A 19,105-nucleotide genomic window follows, 5' to 3' on the forward strand; every position below is an offset into this window, starting at 1 on the left:
GGTGACCTGTGATCCTGAGGATGATAAAGTAGCTTGAAGGGAAAAATGGCTTACTCCAGCTGTGTACAATAATGAATTGGTTTATGTACAGTGAAGGGCTTGTTGTCTACAGTGTTCATACAAATCAATTCATTAAACAGTGCATTGAAAGTAGTATAAGGTAAAACAATAACAGAATGCAAACTGAAGTGTAAAGCTGGAGGTAGGCAATAAGGTAAAGGTCAAGATGAGGTAGGTTGTGAGATCAAGCATCCATCTTATTGTACTAGGGAGCTGGTCAATAGTTTTACAACAGTGGGATGCAAGCTGTCCTTGAGCCTGGTGGTATGTGCTTTCTAGCATTTTTACCTTCTATCCGAAGGGAGAAGGAGGAATGATCTGGGTAGGTGGTGTTTTTGATTATATTGTCTGCTTTACTGAGGCAGTGAGAAGTGTAGACAGAGTCCATAGAGGAGAAGCTGGTTTCCATAATGTGGACACAGCTCAACAGAACTCTCTGCTCTGTCTTGCAGTCATGTCCAGAACAGTTGCCACATTAAGCTGTGATGCGTCAATAGACATTAGTAAGGGTCAATGGGGACATGCCAAATATATGTTTAGCTTCCTGAGGAATTAGAGACGTTGGTGTACTTTCTTGGCTATGGTGTCTACATAATTGAATATATTATCATGTGTACAAGCACAGTGAGGTTTCTTAATGATAGCTCTTGCCTCGTTGAGGCAGTGTTTCCTGTAGATGCTGTCAATGGTGGGGAAGGCAGTGCTCACAACTGTCTGCAACCTCTTGCATTTTTGTGTGTCGGAATTACTGTACCAGGGATTACAATGCAACCTGTCAAGATACAAGATTTTAAACTAACTTGGCAGAGGGTATGCTGTATTTAAATGCATGTAACATTCGGAATAAGGTGGATGAACGCGTGGCGCAATTAGAGAGTGGTCGGTATGACGTTGTGGGCATTATTGAGTTGTGGCTGAAAGAAGGTCATGGTTGGAAGTTTAACATCAAAGAATATACTTTGTATTGAAAGGATAGGCAAGAAGGCATAGGCGGTGGTATGGTTCTTTTGGTAAGGGATGGAATTACATCTTTAGAAAGAGGCGACATAGGGTAAGAGAATGTCGAATCTTTGTGGGTAGAGTTAAGAAACTGCAAGGGTAAAGAAAACATTATGGGAATTGTATATAGGCCTCCAAATAGTAGCCGAGATGTGGGGTTGAGATTGCAAAGGGAGCTAGAAAAAGCATGTAATAAGGGTAATGTCACAGTTGTAATTGTGGACTTCAATATGTAAGGGGATTGGGAAAATCAGGTTGGTGTTGGATCACAAGAGAAGGAATTTGTTGAATGCCTACGAGGTGCCTTTTTAGAGCAGCTTTTAGAAACATAGAAAATTTACCACACAATACAAGCCCTTCGGCCCACAAAGCTGTGCCAAACACGTCCTTACCTGAGAAATTACCTAGGGTTACCCATAGCCTTTTCTGAGCTCCATATACCTGTTCTCTTAAAAGATCCTATCTTATCGGTCTCCACCACCGTCGCCGGCTGCCCATTCCATGCACTCACCACTCTCTGCCTAAAGCACTTACCCCGATATCTCCTCTGTACCTACTTCCAAGCACCTTAAAACTGTGCCCTCTCGTGCTAGCCATTTCTGCCATGGGAAAAGGCCTCTGACTATCCACATGATCAATGCCTCTCATTATGTCATTTCTTATCCTCCATCGCTCCAAGGAAAAAAAGCTGAGTTCACTCAACCTATTCTCATAAATCCATGCTCCCCAATCCAGGCAACATCCTTGTAAACCTCCTCTGCACCCTTTCTATGGTTTCCATATCCTTCCTATAGTGAAGCGACCAGAACTGAGCACAGTACTCCAAGTGGGATCTGACCAGGGTCTTATATAGCTGCAACATTACCTCTTGGCTCCTAAATTCAATCCTACAATTGATGAAGGCCAATGCACCGTATGCTTTCTTAAACACAGAGTCAACCTGCGCATCAGCCTTGAGTGTCCTATGGACTCAGACCCTAGAACAGATCCCTGAGGCACACCACTGGTGATCGACCTCCATGCAGAATATGACCCGTCTACAACCAGTCTTTGCCTTCTGTGGGCAAGCCAGTTCTGGATCCACAAAGCAATTTCCCCTTGGATCCCATGCCTCCTGACTTTCTCAATAAGCGTTGCATGGAGTACCTTGTCAAATGCCTTGCTGAAATCCATATACACTACATCTACTGCTCTACCATCATCAATGTGTTTAGCCACATCCTCAAAAAATTCAATCAGGCTCATAAGGCATGACCTGCCTTTGACAAAGCCATGCTGACTATTCCTAATCATATTATGCCTCTCCAAATGTTCATAAATCCTGCCCCTCAGGATCTTCTCCATCAACTTACCAACCACTGAAGTAAGGCTCGAGCCTACTAAGGGAAAGGTTATCTTAGATCGGGTGTTGTGTAATAACCCAGATCTTATTAGGGAGCTTAACATAAAGGAATCCTTTGGACATAGTGTTCATAATATGATTGAATTCATACTGCAGTTTGAGAGGGAGAAGCATAAGTCACATGTATTAGTATCACAGTGGAATAAAGGGAATTACGGAGGCATGAGAAACAAGCTTGCCCAGGTGGATTGGAGGGGAATACTGGTGGGAATGACGGCAGAATAGAGGTGGCCGAAATTTTCTGGAAATAGTTCACAAGGCGCAGGATAGATATGTCCCACAGAAGAAGTTGCTCTCAAACTGCATGGCTAGGCAACTGTGTCTGACAAGGGTAGATAAGGACTGCATAAAAGCCAAGTAAAGGGCATATAAGGTAGCAAAAGTGAATGAGAAGTTAGATGTTTGGGGGGCTTTTAAAATCCAACAAAAGACATCTAAAAAAGCTATTAAGAAGGGAAAAGATGAATAGCCAATAGTATGAAGCAAGATACTAAGTTGTTTTCAGTAAGATAAAGAGTAAAAGGGAGGTGAGAGATGATATTGGACCACTGGAAAATGATGCTGATGAGGTAGTAATGGGGGACAAAGAGATGGCAGATGAACTTTGCTTCATCTTTGTTTCAGTCTTTACTATGGAAGACACTCGCAGTGTGCCAGAGCTCCGTGAGTGTCAGGGAGCAGGAGTGAATACAATTGCTATTACAAAGGAAAAAGTGTGAGGCAAACTCAAAGATCTTAAGGTGGATAAGTCACCTGGACCAGGTAGACTACATCCCAGAGCTCAGAGAGGTTGCTGAAGAGAAAATGGATGCATTGGTCATGATCTTTCAAGAGTCACTTGATTTTGGCATGGTCCCAAAGGACTGGAAAATTGCAAATGTCACCACTCTTTAAGAAGGGAGGAAGACAAAAGAGGAACTTATAGGCCAGTTAGCCTCATTTTAGTGGGTGGGAAAGTGTTGGACTCCATTATTAAGAATGGGGTTTCGGGATACTTGGAGACTAATGATAAAATAAGTCAAAGTCAGCATGGTTTCTGTGAAGGGAAATCTTGCTTGACAAATCTGTTAGAATTCTTTGAGGAAATAACAAGCAGGATGGACAAAGGAGAGGCAATGGATGTCATTTTCTAGATTTTCGGAAGGCTTTTGATAAAATGCCTCGCAAGAGACTGCTTAACAAGATAAAATCCAATGGAGTTACAGGAAGTATACTGGCATGGATAGAGAAATGGCTGACAGGCAGGAGGCAGCAAGTGGGAATAAAGGGGCCTTTTCTGGTTGGCTGCAAGTGACTAGTGGTGTTCCTTGGGTCAGTAATGGGACCACTACTTTTCACATTGCTTGTCAATGATTTAGATAGTGGAATTGATGGCTTTGTAGCAAAGTTTATGGATGATGCGAAGGTGGGTTCAGCGTTAGGTAGTGCTGAGGAAGCAATGCGATTGCAGCAGGACTGAGACAAATTGGAAGAATGGACAAAAAGTGGCAGGTAAAATGGTATGATGCATTTTGGTAAAAGGAACAAGAGTGCAGACTATTACCTAAATGGGGAGAAAATTTAAACATCAGAGGTGCAAAGGGACTTGGGAGTCCTTGTGAATGTCACAAGATTCCCAGAAGATTAAATCACAGGTTGAGTCTGTGGTAAAGAAGACAAATGCAACATTGGCATTTATTTCTAGGGGAACAGAATACAAAAGCAAGGAAATAATGATCAAAGGTTTCAAAGGTACATTTAATGTCAGAGAAATGTATACAATATACATTCTGAAATTCTTTTTCTTCACAAACATCCAAGAAAACAGCCCCAAAGAATGAATGACAGCTAAATGTTAGAACCCCAAAGACTCCCCAGCTCCCCCCTCCCATGCATGAGCAGCAGCAGAGCAATGACCCCCACCAACCAGCAAAAAAGCATCAGCGCCTCCCACCAAGCCCTCAAGCGTGCAGCAAAGCATCAATAAAGACAGACTTTCAGTACCCCAAAGACTACTCGTTCACCCGGTAATTTGACATACCACAGGCTCGCTCTCTCTCTCCCTAATATGGGAAAAAGAGATGTCCCTGTTTCATGGCAAGAGGGGAGACATAACAAACAGCTCTGATTTACGATGTTAAAAGTCTGTTGCGTTGCTTCTTCCAAGCTCTGTGCCCAAAGAACTCGGGTCTCTGGGCACACAGCCAGCAGCCAGCCTTCTGCTTTTGATCTTCCGTCTTCCACGACACACCAATTTCCTGCAGGGGTACCGACTTCGATTCCACCCACCTCCAGAGCCATGAAATCCTGGAACCCTGAAGGCACACTAGTCTTCTAGGCCGCATCCGTGGCATATCGAATGGTGGCCAATCGTGAAACCTCGAGAGCGGGTCCTATTCCTGCAAAGAACCAAAGTCAGCATTTAACTTCAGGTTAGGGTTTTCAAAAGAACATTGAAAGGGAAAAATAGAGATATTAAAGATAGAATTAGAGCTGTTTCCAAAGATGCAAGCGAAGGAGTTGCTATTAGGTGCCATTGTTCTCCTAAGCTCCTAATGATGAAGCTTTATAAGACAGTTGTCAGGCTGCACGTGGGGGTACTGTCAACAGTTTTGGGCCCCTTATCTCAGAAGGGATGTATTGTCATTGGAGAGAGTCCAGAGGAGGTTCACGGGGATGATTCCAGGAATAAAGGGGTTAACTTATGAGGAGTGCTTGGCAGCTTTGGGCCTGTACTCAATGGAATTTAAAAGAATGTGTGGGGATCTCATTGAAACCTACCAGATGTTGAAAGGATTAGATAAGGTGGATGTGGAGAGGGTGTTCCTTTTGGTGGGGCTATCCAGAACTAGACAGCACAGCTTCAAATCTGAGGGGCGCCCTTTTAGAGCAGAAGTAAGGAGAAATTTTTTTTTTAGTCAAAGTATGGTGAATCTGTGGAATGCTCTGCCACAGACTGTGGTGGAGGCCAACTCTGTGGGTATATTTAAAGCAGAAGTTGATAGATTCCTGATTGGTCAGGGCATCAAGGGATATGGTGAGAGGGCAGATCAATAGGGTTGAATGGGATCTGGGATCAGCTATCTTGAGATGCTGGAGAGGACTTGATGGGCTGAATGGCCTAATTCTGCTCCTATGTCTTGTGGTCTTATAATTTTAATAGTGCATCTGCAGAAGTTAGAGTACCTGACAAAGTGCTTAGAGGTGCTGGCATGCTTTCTTGATGATGGCATCAACATGCTGAGCCCAGGACAGGTAATCTGAGATGTTAACATACAGGAATTCAAAACTGGTTACTCTCTCCACTGATGAGACTGGTATATGGTGTCCTGCCTTGCCCATTCTGAAGTAAATGATTAGCTCCTTGGTATTATCGACATTACCCCTTAAGTATCCTCCTTCTTCGTTTTGGATTGCTTCCGTTGCTTGCAAACTGGAATCGTGTAGCACCATGGTCCTGAAAACGTTGTCTCGTTTTTACTGTGTACTATACCAGCAGTTATGGTGGAAATGACAATAAAAGGTGACTTGACTTGACTTGAATTGCTTATCATATGAAGAGCATTTGATGGCTATAGACTTGTATTCACTGTAATTCAGAAGAATGAGGGGTGACCTCATGGAAGCCTATTGAATGGTAAAAGGCCTCGATGGAGTGGATGTAGAGAGGATGTTTCCAATGGTGCAAGAGTCGAAGACTAGAATCAGAATCTGATTTATTATTACCGGCATGTGTTGTGAAATTTGTTGAACCTAGCAGCAGCAGTTCAATGCAATACATAATATAGAGGAAGAAAATATAATAATAAATTAAATCTATTACAGTATATGTATATTGAATAGATTAAAAATTGTGCAAAAGCAGAAATAATACATATTAAAAAAAGTAGGTTAGGTCCTCAGAGATCTTGACACCCAGGAAACTGCTCACTCTCTCCACTTCTGATCCCTCTATGAGGATTGATATGTGTTCCTTGTCTTACCCATCCTGAAGTCCCAGCCAGCTCTTTCGTCTTACTGACATTGAGTGCTAGGTTGTTACTGCGACAACACTCCACTAGTTGGCATATCTCGCTCCTGTACACACTCTCATCTCCTTCTGAGATTGTATCATCAGAAAATTTTTAGATGGTATTTGGGCTGTGCCTAGCCACGCAGTCATAGGCATAGAGAAAGTAGAGCAGTGGGCTAAGCACACACCCTAGAGGTGTATCAGTGTTGATCGTCAGCGAAATATTATTACCTATCTGCACAGATTGTGGTCTTCTGCTTAAGAAGTCGAGAATCCAATTGCAGAGGGAGGTACAGAGGCCCAGGTTCTGTAACTTCTCAATCAGGATTATGGGAATGATGATGTCAAATGCTGAGCTATAGTCGATGAACAGCATCCTGATGTAGGTGTTTGTAGAGGACACAGCCTCAGAATAGAAGTGCGTCCTTTTAAAATGAATATGAAGAAGAGTTTTCTTTAGCCGGAGAGTGGTGAATCTGTGGTATTGTTTACCACAGGCAGCTGTGGAGGCCAAATCTTTAAGGCAGAGGTTGATATATTCTTGATTGGTCGCATCATGAAAGGATAAGGAGAGAAGGCAGAAGATTGGGGCTGAGGGGAAAATTGGATCAGCCATGATGAAATGGCGGAGCAGACTTGATGGGCCAAATGGCCTAATTCAGCTCCTATATTTTAGTCTTATTTTCCTTTTTGTAGATGACTAAAATGTTGGACCTATTGGAAGACTTCCTGGACTATGAGGGATACAAGTATGAAAGGATTGATGGGAGTGTCACTGGTGGAATGAGACAGGAAGCCATTGATCGATTCAATGGTAAGTGCTATAGGAGCCAATTGTTTTTGAGATAGAAAATCTGTCTTTTACCTGTTCTGATTTCTCTAACGTTTGCTCTGATTCTCCATTCTCAGCACCGGGTGCTGTTCAGTTTTGCTTCTTGCTGTCGACCAGAGCCGGGGGTCTTGGCATTAACTTGGCCACGGCAGACACAGTTATCATTTTCGACTCGGACTGGAATCCCCACAATGATATCCAGGTACAGAATGGGAGATGGTATTGTGGTGGTATTATTTTAGTACAGCTCAATCATAGTAATGCCTGGTAAGGTGTACAAGTCTTGTCAGTGAAAATATGGATCATTAGCCAGATTGAATTTATAAGACAGCTGTTAATAATCAGCAATATTCAGATACTTTGCAAGCCATATTATGAAGAAGAGCATACTGCCTCATTTTGAGTTCTGAAGGAGCTACTCGGCTCTGGGTTTCATTAGAGCTTACTCCACATGAGGACTCAAGATAATTGAGTTCTAGAGATGAGGTCAAAACAATTGTTCTGGGCATAGTTTAATGACGACCATGTCAAGGAGACACGAGAGACTGTAGGTGCTATAATGCTACCTGTTCAGAGTTTTGATCAAAGCATAGGTTGTTCCTTTCCTCTCGCAGTAGCTGCTCAATTAGCTGAGTTCCTCCAGTAGTTTGTTGCTGTGTTGTCAAGGAACCTAGCAATATCTGAAATAGTAGGACTTAGGGTGGGGGGGGGAATACTCTCCATCAGCTGGTTGTCGAAGGTCCATTATCTTGGCCCATGGACATTACTGTAGGGTTTCCCCACCAGTGTCTTCAACCCAACCTTTTTAAACTCTATTGTAAACCCCTATATAGGGACTTTTCCTCATTGTGTGTTGTTACTATTGAGGCTGGTGAACCTCTGGAATTTTCCACCCTGTAATTTTCTAAAGGATAGCCCATATTTAAAGAGGCCTTGTAAATGACAATGGGTTCCACACCTACCTGAAGCACATTTTTAGCCTTTGGGCCTGCAGTTTGAGAATCAACCTTCCACCCTACCATCAAGCCAATTGTGTAGCCAGTTCTCCCTGTATTCCATGCGATCTAATCTTGCATAGCTGCATATCACATGGAACCTTATCAAAGGCCTCACTGAAGTCCATTCGACATGCTCTCTCGTACACAAAGCCATGCGGAATACCCTTAGCAAACCCTTGTCTTTTCAGATGTTCATGTGTCTTATCCCTCAGAATCCTCTCCAGTAACTAGCCTACCATATGTTAGACTGCTATTTTATAGATTCCAGATTTTGCCACCTTTCTTAAGCAAAGGGACTACCTTCCAGACTACTGGCTAATGATGATGCAGATACCTCAAACAGTCTCTTCCAATTGGTTCTTTTGTCTCCCTAAGTTTTATTAGATAAACCTGGTCAGTCATAGCTTTATTGGAAATCTGATATAGGAACTTTTCCTTATTGTGGATTATTATTGCAGAGGATAGTAAATCTCTGGAGTTCTGTATCCTGGAGATTTGTGAAACGTAGCTCATGATTAAGGAGGAAGTAAATATTTGAACATTAAGGGAATTGAGGAACTAACACAGAAGAGAAGTTGAGGCCTGGGACTGATTTAGCCACGGACTTACTGGATAACAAGGCAGATTTGTGGGATTGGGTTGAGTTGAACTTTTTGTCATTTGCACAAGTACCTTGCACACAGGCACAGTTAAAAGCTTGCTTTGCAGTAGCATCATAGACATATAGGACCATAGAAAGCATCATTCACAAGAAAACTTGTTAACTATACAGTTTATACAAAAAATATTAATTACAACAAAAAGTGCCCATTTTACTGCAGAGTGATCAGAGTGATTCATAGTATTGTTAAACTGTAGTGGTAATCGGGGTTCTTGCTGGTTGGAGAAGTGAGTGAAAGGAAGTAGCTGTTCTTGAACCTAGTAGTGTTGGGCTTCAGGCTTCTCTACCTCTTGCTGATGATAGCTGTAAGAATATGGCATGGCTGACTGATCTTTAGATACTGCCTTCCTGAGGTAGCATCTCCTGTAGATTCTACTGATGGTGGGGAATGATGTGCCTGTGATGTCTTGGGCAGAGTCCACTGCTTTCTGCAGCTTCTTACATTCCTGCTCATTTGAATGACCTTACTACACTATGATGGAATCAGTCATGATACCTCCAACAGTATACCAGTAGAAATTTGTTTCGGTGACAAAATGAACCTCCTTAACTTCATAACGAAGTAAAGATGCTGATATGCCTGCGTTGTGATTGTATCTAAATGCAGGACCCTGCTCAGGTCTTCTGGTATACTAATGCCCAGAATTTAAAGCTGCTGACTCACTCTATTGCCAGTCCCCAATATAACTTGTTTGCCTTCCTTCCCCTTCCTGAAGACAGCAATCAGTTATTTTAGTTTTGGTGACGCTAAACAAAACTTTGTTGCAGCATCACTCAGTTAGGCATCTGATGGTTGCGTAGTGGTTAGCACAACGTTTTACAGTATCAGCGACCTGGGTTCAATTCCCACCGCTGCCTGTAAGGAGTTTGTACGTTCTCCCCATGATCACGTGAGTTTCCTCCAGGTGCTCTGATTTTCTCCCACGGTCCAAAGATGTAGCAGTTAGTAGGTTAATTGGTCATTGCATATTATCCCGTGATTAGGTTAGGGTTAAATAGGAGTTTGCTGGACAACACAACTCGAAGGTCCAGAAGGGCCAACTCCATGCTGTATCCCAATAAATAAATAAATAAATAAATAAACAAACAAACATCTCAAACAGGTAAACTAACTAATCATCACCTGTGATTGTCCAACAACAGTGTTGTTGTTAGTGAATGTGAATATAGCATTGGAGCTGTGCTTAACCACAGTTATGTGTGCATGAAGAGTAGAGCAGGGGGCTAAGCATACAGCACTGAGGTGCATTGCATTGATGATCCTACTCCATTATACTCATGTTCTTGTATTCTTAAGCTTAGTTGTGTTGGAAACCACAGATACAGTGAAATAAAAACTGAAAATTCTGGAAGAACTCAAAGCCAGAAACAGCAGAGAAATGGGTTTGTTAGACAACAAGTTTACACTGATCCATCAAGTACCCTTCTACCAGTATTTACCAGCACTTGGTCTGTTGCCTGTTCACCTAGCAATGCAAATGCTCATCCAGATACTTCAACATTGTAAGAGTACTCACTTCCGTTACCATCTCAAGCCAGGCATTTCAGATTGTATCCACTCGCTGAGTGGGAAAAAGATCTTCCTCTGATCTTTCTAAACCTCTTGCTTCTCTCCTTAAACCTATACCTTAAGACTTCCATAAGTGGCCACGTTTTTGATTGATTGCCTTATCTATGCCCTCATAATTTGCATACCTCTGGCCAGTGCACCTCCCTCCCCCCAAGTCACCGCAACTCTCCATGGGTAACGAAGGTTGGTATCCTGTGTAGATTCTTCACTACCTAATCTGCCTATGCTGCCATCTTTAGGATCCTTTGACTTGTACTCTTGTTCCTTAGGCCATACCTTTTGCTGTGCAATCCAAACATAATTAGATCACCAAAAAATGCATTACCTTGCAATTTTCGGGATTAAATTCCATCTGACTTTGCTTGCTCAACTCTGACCTGGTGAATATTGTTGGTAGCCTAACACTGTCCACCTCACTATTAACAAATGAGTATGTAGGGCAAGATTGGAGTTTGTGTTTTATGTCAATGAATTTTTTTATCCTTCTCTACCTTGCCCTTTTGTCCCTATCTGGCTGCCCTCTCTCAAAGTCAGGACTGAGGAATTTTTGTTTAGGATTAAGGAAATGGAGCAAAGCTATAAAAATGTACAACTCAAGAAAGTAGGAATGCAAAATTGAGAGCTTTGTGGCCTCCTAATGACTAATTTTAAAGGCTGCTGTCAACCTGCCGCACATTCCTCTGGCCCCTGAATTTGCTGCTGTTTGTTCTTCAGGCCTTCAGCAGAGCTCACCGCATTGGTCAGGCAAACAAAGTGATGATCTATCGCTTTGTCACTCGAGCTTCTGTGGAGGAGAGAATAACGCAAGTGGCCAAGAGGAAGATGATGCTCACTCATCTGGTGGTGCGCCCTGGCCTTGGCTCCAAGACTGGGAGCATGAGCAAGCAGGAGCTGGATGATATACTCAAGTTTGGCACAGAGGAGCTCTTTAAAGGAGACATTGAAGGTAAGTTACCAAAGGAAAATTGACTATTAGTCAAAGAAGTAGAAATGGCCAGTGGGAAAGGGAGTAGCTGTTCTGCCCCTGAAGAAATTGCTGATTTTCACAGGAATATAATTTGCAAACAATCATTGTATCAATTTTGTGCAGTGTATTTGAAGCACGTATGGTTTCCATATCACATAGAGAGAACCTGCATGAATAATGTTGTGGGGGGGGCAGTGAATACCAAAGTTAGTGTAACTTAGAAAATGTTGAAAGGGACAAAAAGCTGCCTGAGGGTTTGCAATTGCAATCTGAAATTAAGTTAAACATAAGAAAATTCTTTCTACTTGTGAGAAAATTCAAGACGATTCAAAATATAAGTTGTTGCTAATGTATCTGGTAGACCAGCGGTCCCCAACCGCTGGGCCGTGGACCAGTACCGGGCCGCAAGGCATGCGCTTCTGGGCCGCGAGGAAATGATATGATTTGGTGATATGAGTCAGCTGCACCTTTCCTCATTCCCTGTCACGCCCACTGTTGAGCTCGAACGCACGCGAGGTCATTACGCATGCGTCATCCATGTCAGCGCGGGAAGGAGATCAACTCCTTGAGCTTGCAAATGACGGTGGGCTGAAAAGTATGTCTGACATAACATCTCTGCCAGCATTCCAGATCAAAGTCAAGGCTAAATATCCTGAGATAGCCACGAAAGCACTGAAAACGTTGCTTCCATTTCCAACATACCTCTGCAATGAATGCAACGAAAACTAAATTGCGGAATAGACTGGACATAAGGAGCCCATTCGAGTATTGCTGTCTCCCATCACCCCTCGATACGACCGTCTTGTTGCAGGAAAACAAGTATTCAGCCCAGGGCTCCCACTGATTCAGTGATATTGGTACATTGCAATGATTTTATATGTTCATACGAGGAAAATATGCGCTGTGTGTTTAATATCCAAACGTTACTTAAAATGTTATGATGCTATTGACTTATAAGTGACTTATATAACCAGCTAACAATTACAGCATGGAAACAGGCCATCTCTGCCCTTCTAGTCCGTGCCGAACGCTACTCTCACCTTATCCCACCGACCTGCACTCAGCCCATAACCCTCCATTCCTTTCCTGTCCATATAGCTGTCCAGTTTAACCTTAAATGATAATATTGAACCTGCCTCTACCACTGCTACTGGAAGTCGTTCAACACTTATTTCAAGCTCCCCTGTCCTCCCCTGATAATTGACTTATCGGTATATTCATACGAGGAAAATATGCGCTGTGTTGTTTAATATTAAATTCGTCAGATAAACCCTTTTAGAAACGACGTTTGGTGTATTAGCCATTTATCACCTATATTCCGGTTGTGATTAACACCCCCCCCCCCCACCCCGAACAGAATCGTCAAAAACGATTTGCAGGAAAAAAAATCAGCATGTGCATGCTTGCGCACTGGTGTCTGCGCAAGGCTTCATGGTCATTGTAGTCTTTCTCGGGGTAAACACAACGTATTTGACTGCTACTCTTGTCCGTTGGCAACCATCCCCATCCCCCCCCCCCCCGTCAGCCGGTCCACAGTGCAAAAAAGGTTGGGGATCCCTGCGGTAGACAATTTGAAGAAACATTTTTTTATCCAGGGAATAATGAAGTGATTTGAGGTGAGTAGTACTATTACATATAAGTGAAGTGACAAGTGAGAGGGAAGAAAGAATTTACAATGATCCCCTGTGGGGTTAGAAAACTTTGTGGTGACGAGCCTTATTTAGAGTGTGGAACAGTCACTGGCCATTTGGATCCAGTGATCTGTTTTCATGTGGTAAAAGTCTGTGTAACTCACTCAGCAAAGTAGTAAGAAACATAAAGGATTGGAGGTAATGGTGAGTTACTTTAAGGTTATTCAAACTATTGAATTTTCCCTTTGGATAACCCATAAGCACAGAAAATTTACAAGGGTTTGCCAGATCTGGAGGACCTGAGTTATAAGGAAAGATTGACTAGGTTAGGACTGTGTTCCTTAGAATATAGAAGATTGAGAGGTAATGTCAAAGTTTAAGAGAAGCTTGTATAGGTACATGGATGGCAGGGGTATGGAGGGCTATGGTCCCAGAGCAGGTCAATGGCAGTAGGCAGTTTAAATGGTTCAGTGTGGACTAGATGGGCCAAAGGGCCTGTTTCTGTGATGTATTTTGTTATGACTCTAGACCAATAGTCCAAGTGTCCTGGTAGTACTCCAGTAATTTGACTACTGTATGATGTAGTTCATGTACGTCTTGATAAAAAGGAACCTTTGAGTCATCTGTACCCTCATAAACTATATCCACATTACCCCATGAGCCTCGCTGCTCTGTGTGTGTATGATAAGGTTTGTAGTTCCTACCTTTTCTTTCCAATATGTTTTCAGGTGATAACCGAGACGAGGACAGTAGTGTCATTCATTATGATGGGGCTGCCATTGACCGACTGCTGGATAGGAACCAAGATGCTACCGATGACACTGATATCCAAAGCATGAATGAGTACCTGACCTCCTTCAAGGTGGCTCAGTATGTTGTCCGTGAGGAGGACAAGGTAAGAGTGGCTAATGGAATAAGGAGTGATAATTCAGAAATTACATGGGAAATTTTAAATCTAAAATTACATATTTCTGACTATATTAGTGGTGTCAGCAGTACTGCTTCATGGTCGAGTTTGTAATACTCTGACATTCTGGCTCATAATTTCTCTTGCCTTGTCTCTTCCCAGTGCATGGGATATTTGTACCCAGCCCCCTGATTTTTAGGTACAGATTAACATGAATTCACAGGACAAAATAGGAGACTGTTCTGCCAAGCAGTCTGCATGAGTTGGTCATTCTTCTTTCCTTCACCTCACCCTTTCATAACTATACTTTTCCTTGTTTGAAGCTCTTCACTGTAGTACATATGCTGTGAGGAAGAGGACAGCTAACATTTCAGGTTGGGATACTTCATTAGATCAGTTTAGGTTTTGATTTCTAGCAAAGGTTTTTTTATTTTTATAGTTCATATTTATGTAGGTTAGGGTCTTAAATTAGTCTAAATTGGTCTATACTCAAAAGTTCTGCTGGTGGCTGGGAAATCTGTACCGTTTGGTTGTGCCAGTGGACACCTTAGTTTCTCTTGGTTTCTTACTTTACCGGCAGCAGAAGAATGTATTTGAGTTTTCACTGTGGAATCTGGTGCTGGATACTTACCTTTCACGTGTCAGACTGAGGACAGATTTGACCATAATTCTGTGCAATATCTGCCCCACCATCTCTGGTTTTTCAATTCTTAAAACAAAATGCCTTGTGCCATTTCCAGTTTATTGAAATCTTGTTAATCTCATGCAACCTCTTTTGCTTCCTGGGTCTCTTAGTTCTACTGACCCACTTAAATTCTCAATTCACATACTTTCCTATTTTTCCCGCCAAAATGTATTATGTTGAGATTAATTTGCTACTTACATGCTCTTTCCAAGAGTCAAATGTTAGAGGCCCTCTTAAGTCTGTTTACAGGCAGCTCCCACATTATGAAAGAGGGGCTCCATTTTCAGAACAGTCCATTTTGTGATCTTCCATAAAACAAAACCACATCACCTGCACATGCGCCAAGCAATGTGAGCTGGAAATTAAAAATTGCCACACAAAATTCCCGTGAGATGTGTTTTCTTCCATGACTCAGATTTTTGAGTAGTGATTAGTGAGTTCTGCAAGGACTGATTTCTGTTACCTGAATGTCCTTAACATGGCATTCATCTATTCAAGTTGTTCCCATGCTTTTGATTGCTGATCTTTGGTGCGTTATTGCTATGGAGACAATTTTTGTGTGCCTGCAGGAAGAGGAGATTGAGAGAGAAATTATCAAACAAGAAGAGAATGTCGATCCTGATTACTGGGAAAAGTTGCTGCGTCACCACTATGAGCAGCAACAAGAGGACTTGGCACGGAACCTGGGCAAGGGCAAGCGGGTCCGCAAGCAGGTCAACTACAATGATGCTGCCCAAGAGGATCAAGGTAATCAGCGCTGTGGTTTGATTTTACCATCCAGTGGCTTCTCTGTATAGAACATCATTTGAAGGGAGTCCTGAGACTAGTTGATTAGAAGTTAAGAATCCTTATCTGCATATATATAGCTCTGACTGGAAGCTATGGCTGAAATCATTTGTAAACTACAGTCCTGTTGCCATTCATATATGGCAATTTTATAACCTATGAGGAGCTTATCATTTGGCCATTGGTGCCTGTCCCTTACTGACTGCTTCATGGTCATATTTTTCTTAATTTTTAAAAACATTTTTCTTTATCCTTTATAAATCCACTTCTGATTATATTCTCTTTGGGCATTTTGTACTCATTATTTTCCCCATCTCTTTGCTCCTTTGCTGTTGATCTTAAATGATGATAAACATTCAGTGCATATTCAGTACTTTGAGATACAGGAGGTACCTAATAACGTGACCACTGAGTGTATATCACCAACTAGTGGATCCCCATTCATTTTTATCAACAGCCGTATGGGATGATTGTTCTAACGTACAAAATCCCAGTTCCTCGAATCTTTTCTGATAACAAAAGCTGTAGGATCATTCTTTTTGTAAAGAACCTTATCATAAAAGAGGTTGAGAGGACAACCTGCTCTTTGTAATTTTATTTAACATTGTAATGGATATTTCCATGGTTAGGGATGGGTCCAGTTTTCATACCAATGCAGATTGTATGTTTTGCACCAATTTGACCTTTGTAAGGGCACGTCTTAAAAACCTTGATGCTAGAAAATGTTAGTAAGAAAATGGGTCTCAATTGGACTGCAGGGTTCTATATTGTTAGTAAAAACAAGATGTTCATTTGATGTTGCGGTGTTCTGCAAACTTGGCAATTGCCACTCTTGGGACAGTACACAATACACTAGTTATTATGAAATATTTCAAATTTTTTGCACACTTTCATATGGTTACTTTCACACTAGCTATTTTGCCTTTCATATTTACTCTTGTGCATCTCCTTAACAGCTTTGATTTCTTTTCTGTAGCAAAATCCCTGGTACTAAATGACGGAGTGAATTATTCGAACTCTGTTGTGCACCTACATCTCATTCCCAGTTCTCTTTGGCCTCTCAAATCATTGTTCTGAAATTCTGGCACTATGGGTTTCCATAATTTTAATTGAAAGCCATTCCTTTAGATCAGAGGTTTCAAACCCTGCGGTCCTCAGACCCTTTGGTTAATGATAGGGGTCCATGACGTTAAAAAGGTTGGGAACTGCTGCTTTAGATGCTAAGAATTCAGTTCCTAAAACTCCTTGCCTTTTGAGCATTGTCTGTTCAACATGCTGGCTGTTGACTGTGATGGGGGGAAAAATTAAGAACTGCAGATATTGAAAATTTGAAATTAAATCAAAGTAGTCTAAGTACTGGACAAGTCATGCCACATTCTGTGAGGAGTATAGTACAATGGTAACAAAACAATGGGGTGTTTTTAAAAAAAAAGCCTTTTTGGACATGCCTACGTCACAAACTCTTTACAAAGACAAGTTATTTACTTATATGCTATTGACAATTGAATCATTTGTGCGAAACAAATTAGTTAATTTGTCCTATCCATTTTTGGTGGCTCTTTCTTGCTGAAGTGAAATAATGTTCAAGCTAAATATAGAGCAGTGTACAGACTTGGTGTGGGTGACAACTGTTCAAATTCACTTTGCCTTTTCCTAGGCCATCATTATTGCCCAGCAGATCTCTGAAGGCGAGTGAATCCATGTAGTGTTTTTTTTTTTCCCCAGTGGTTGGTTTAAAGCTAATCTCATCAAGGTAACCACTTGCACTACCTGTTATTGGTGTTCCTCTAATGAGAGGTGTGGGACCCAGCAAGAAACTCCTAGATCTGTGTCAACCATCAACTCTTTTTTTTAATGTATGTACCTATCAGGTGGTGCTGCACTGTGGAGACCCGAGTTATTTGCTAATTCCTCTTCAACCTTTTGTGTAATTCTAGTTGTATCTTAATTCTGTGCATCACCATGTTCAGATGAATTCCTGACCATTCTTGCAAGTGCTTTGGTACAGAAGTGGAATTGAATATATTCGGCCTACCTGATCAACATGTATCTCCTCCTTGATCTCAATCTTTGGCTTGAAGGAACGTTAATGAGCATGACACACCTAAACTAAGGGAGTGCAGGCAATCATGTGTATTGAGAAAAAGCAAGTAACAAATTGAGAAGACAAATAATAAACAAGGTTTTCTTTTTTTTTTGATCTTTTTTTGTCTGCTGCAGACTGGCAGGATGATGTTTCAGACAACCAATCAGAATATTCAGTAGGCTCGGAGGAAGAGGACGAAGACTTTGATGAAAGGCCTGAAGGTCTCTCTTTACGTTTTGTTCCTCAGTTCGGATCAGCAATTTGTACTTTATTTTTGTCCGAGGTTCAGCAGGTAGTAGAGATGGTCAGATGGAACTTTACTACAGTAAGATCGTATTAGATTGACTGTGGAAAGGACGGGCAGTGGGACTGTCAGAATCAGATTTACTTTGACTTAGATTATGTGAAATTTGTTGTTTTGCAGTAGTAGTACAGTCCAAAAGCATAAAATTACTATAAATTACAAAACAAATGGTGCAAAAAAGAAAGGAATAATGAGGTAGTATTCATGGACCATTCAGAAATCTGATGGCAGAAGGGAAGAAGCTGTTCCTGAATTATCGAGTGTGTGTCTTCAGGCTTCTGTACCTCCTCCCCAATGAAAGTAACGATAAGAGGGCAACGGCTTGAATGATGTGGGTCTTTACTAATGGCTCCTTGCGCCTTGTTGAGGCACTGCCTCTTGATGTCCTTGATGATGGGGAGGGTTGTGCCCATGATGGTACTGGCCGAGTCTACAACTGTCTGCAGCCTCTTATGATCCTTTACAACCTGGTGTAGAGATTCCAATGTAATGGAGCCAGTCAGAATGCTCTCCACAGTACACCTATAGAAAACTGCAAGAGTATTTGGTGACAAACCAAATGTCCTCAGGCATTTTAATTGAATGTGGACCCTGCGTGCAGATTTAGGTCCATGCAGATGCCTGTTCTGTGTGCTGCATTGGGACTGTTTGTCACTAGTGCATGCCCTTCGGGTTACAGAGAGTCTGACTGCTAATGCTGCAGATGGACCATGTGGACCCCACACGCTGGGTAAGGATTATGTAGGGAGTATGAATCCTAAGTGCTGCAAAGGGATTGTATATAGATGTTGTGTTTTGAAGACTACATAGTTTGAACTTGCACTGTTTGATTAATGAGACACACAAAAGCAGGCAATATCAAAGTCTTTCTGTAAATGTTTTCCTTTTCTACCTTTAAGGCCGCCGACAGTCTAGGCGTCAGCTCCGAGGCGAGAAGGACAAACCACTTCCACCACTGCTGGCTCGAGTGGGTGGGAATATTGAGGTAACTGTGATCAGTAGTGGTTGTTATGAGAAATGGGAGACAATTCCTTGCCCTCCCCAGGACAGTTTACTCCCTTTCTGCTGCACCTGTGTAAATAGTCAGCACAGATATAGTGGGCCAGGTGACAGCCACTTGTGCTAAAAGTTTCAGTTAACTTTCATTGCATACTGAACAGTTTAGGGTAATGGAAAAGCAGAGTTGCTGGGTTTCTAAATTTATCTTGGATGTGAACTGCATTGCC

The 19,105-nt window shown here is 42.0% G+C and overlaps 1 protein-coding gene across 4 annotated transcripts in view; it reads left to right on the forward strand.

Annotated features, from left to right (window-relative positions):
• chd3 (chromodomain helicase DNA binding protein 3) overlaps window positions 1–19,105 on the forward strand; it is a 130,815-nt gene that overhangs the window by 57,596 nt on the left and 54,114 nt on the right. For 3 of the 4 annotated variants that reach the window (XM_072258256.1, XM_072258260.1, XM_072258258.1), the window contains exons 21-27: window positions 7,149–7,266; window positions 7,362–7,486; window positions 11,228–11,459; window positions 13,840–14,006; window positions 15,273–15,450; window positions 17,710–17,796; window positions 18,779–18,864. In XM_072258256.1, coding sequence (XP_072114357.1) covers window positions 7,149–7,266; window positions 7,362–7,486; window positions 11,228–11,459; window positions 13,840–14,006; window positions 15,273–15,450; window positions 17,710–17,796; window positions 18,779–18,864 — 993 coding nt within the window. The remainder of the gene's footprint in view (window positions 1–7,148; window positions 7,267–7,361; window positions 7,487–11,227; window positions 11,460–13,839; window positions 14,007–15,272; window positions 15,451–17,709; window positions 17,797–18,778; window positions 18,865–19,105) is intronic. The other variant, XM_072258259.1, reaches the window with a different exon arrangement.

Source organism: Mobula birostris, chromosome 5 (genome assembly GCF_030028105.1).
Source record: "Mobula birostris isolate sMobBir1 chromosome 5, sMobBir1.hap1, whole genome shotgun sequence".
Lineage (NCBI taxonomy): Eukaryota > Metazoa > Chordata > Chondrichthyes > Myliobatiformes > Myliobatidae > Mobula > Mobula birostris.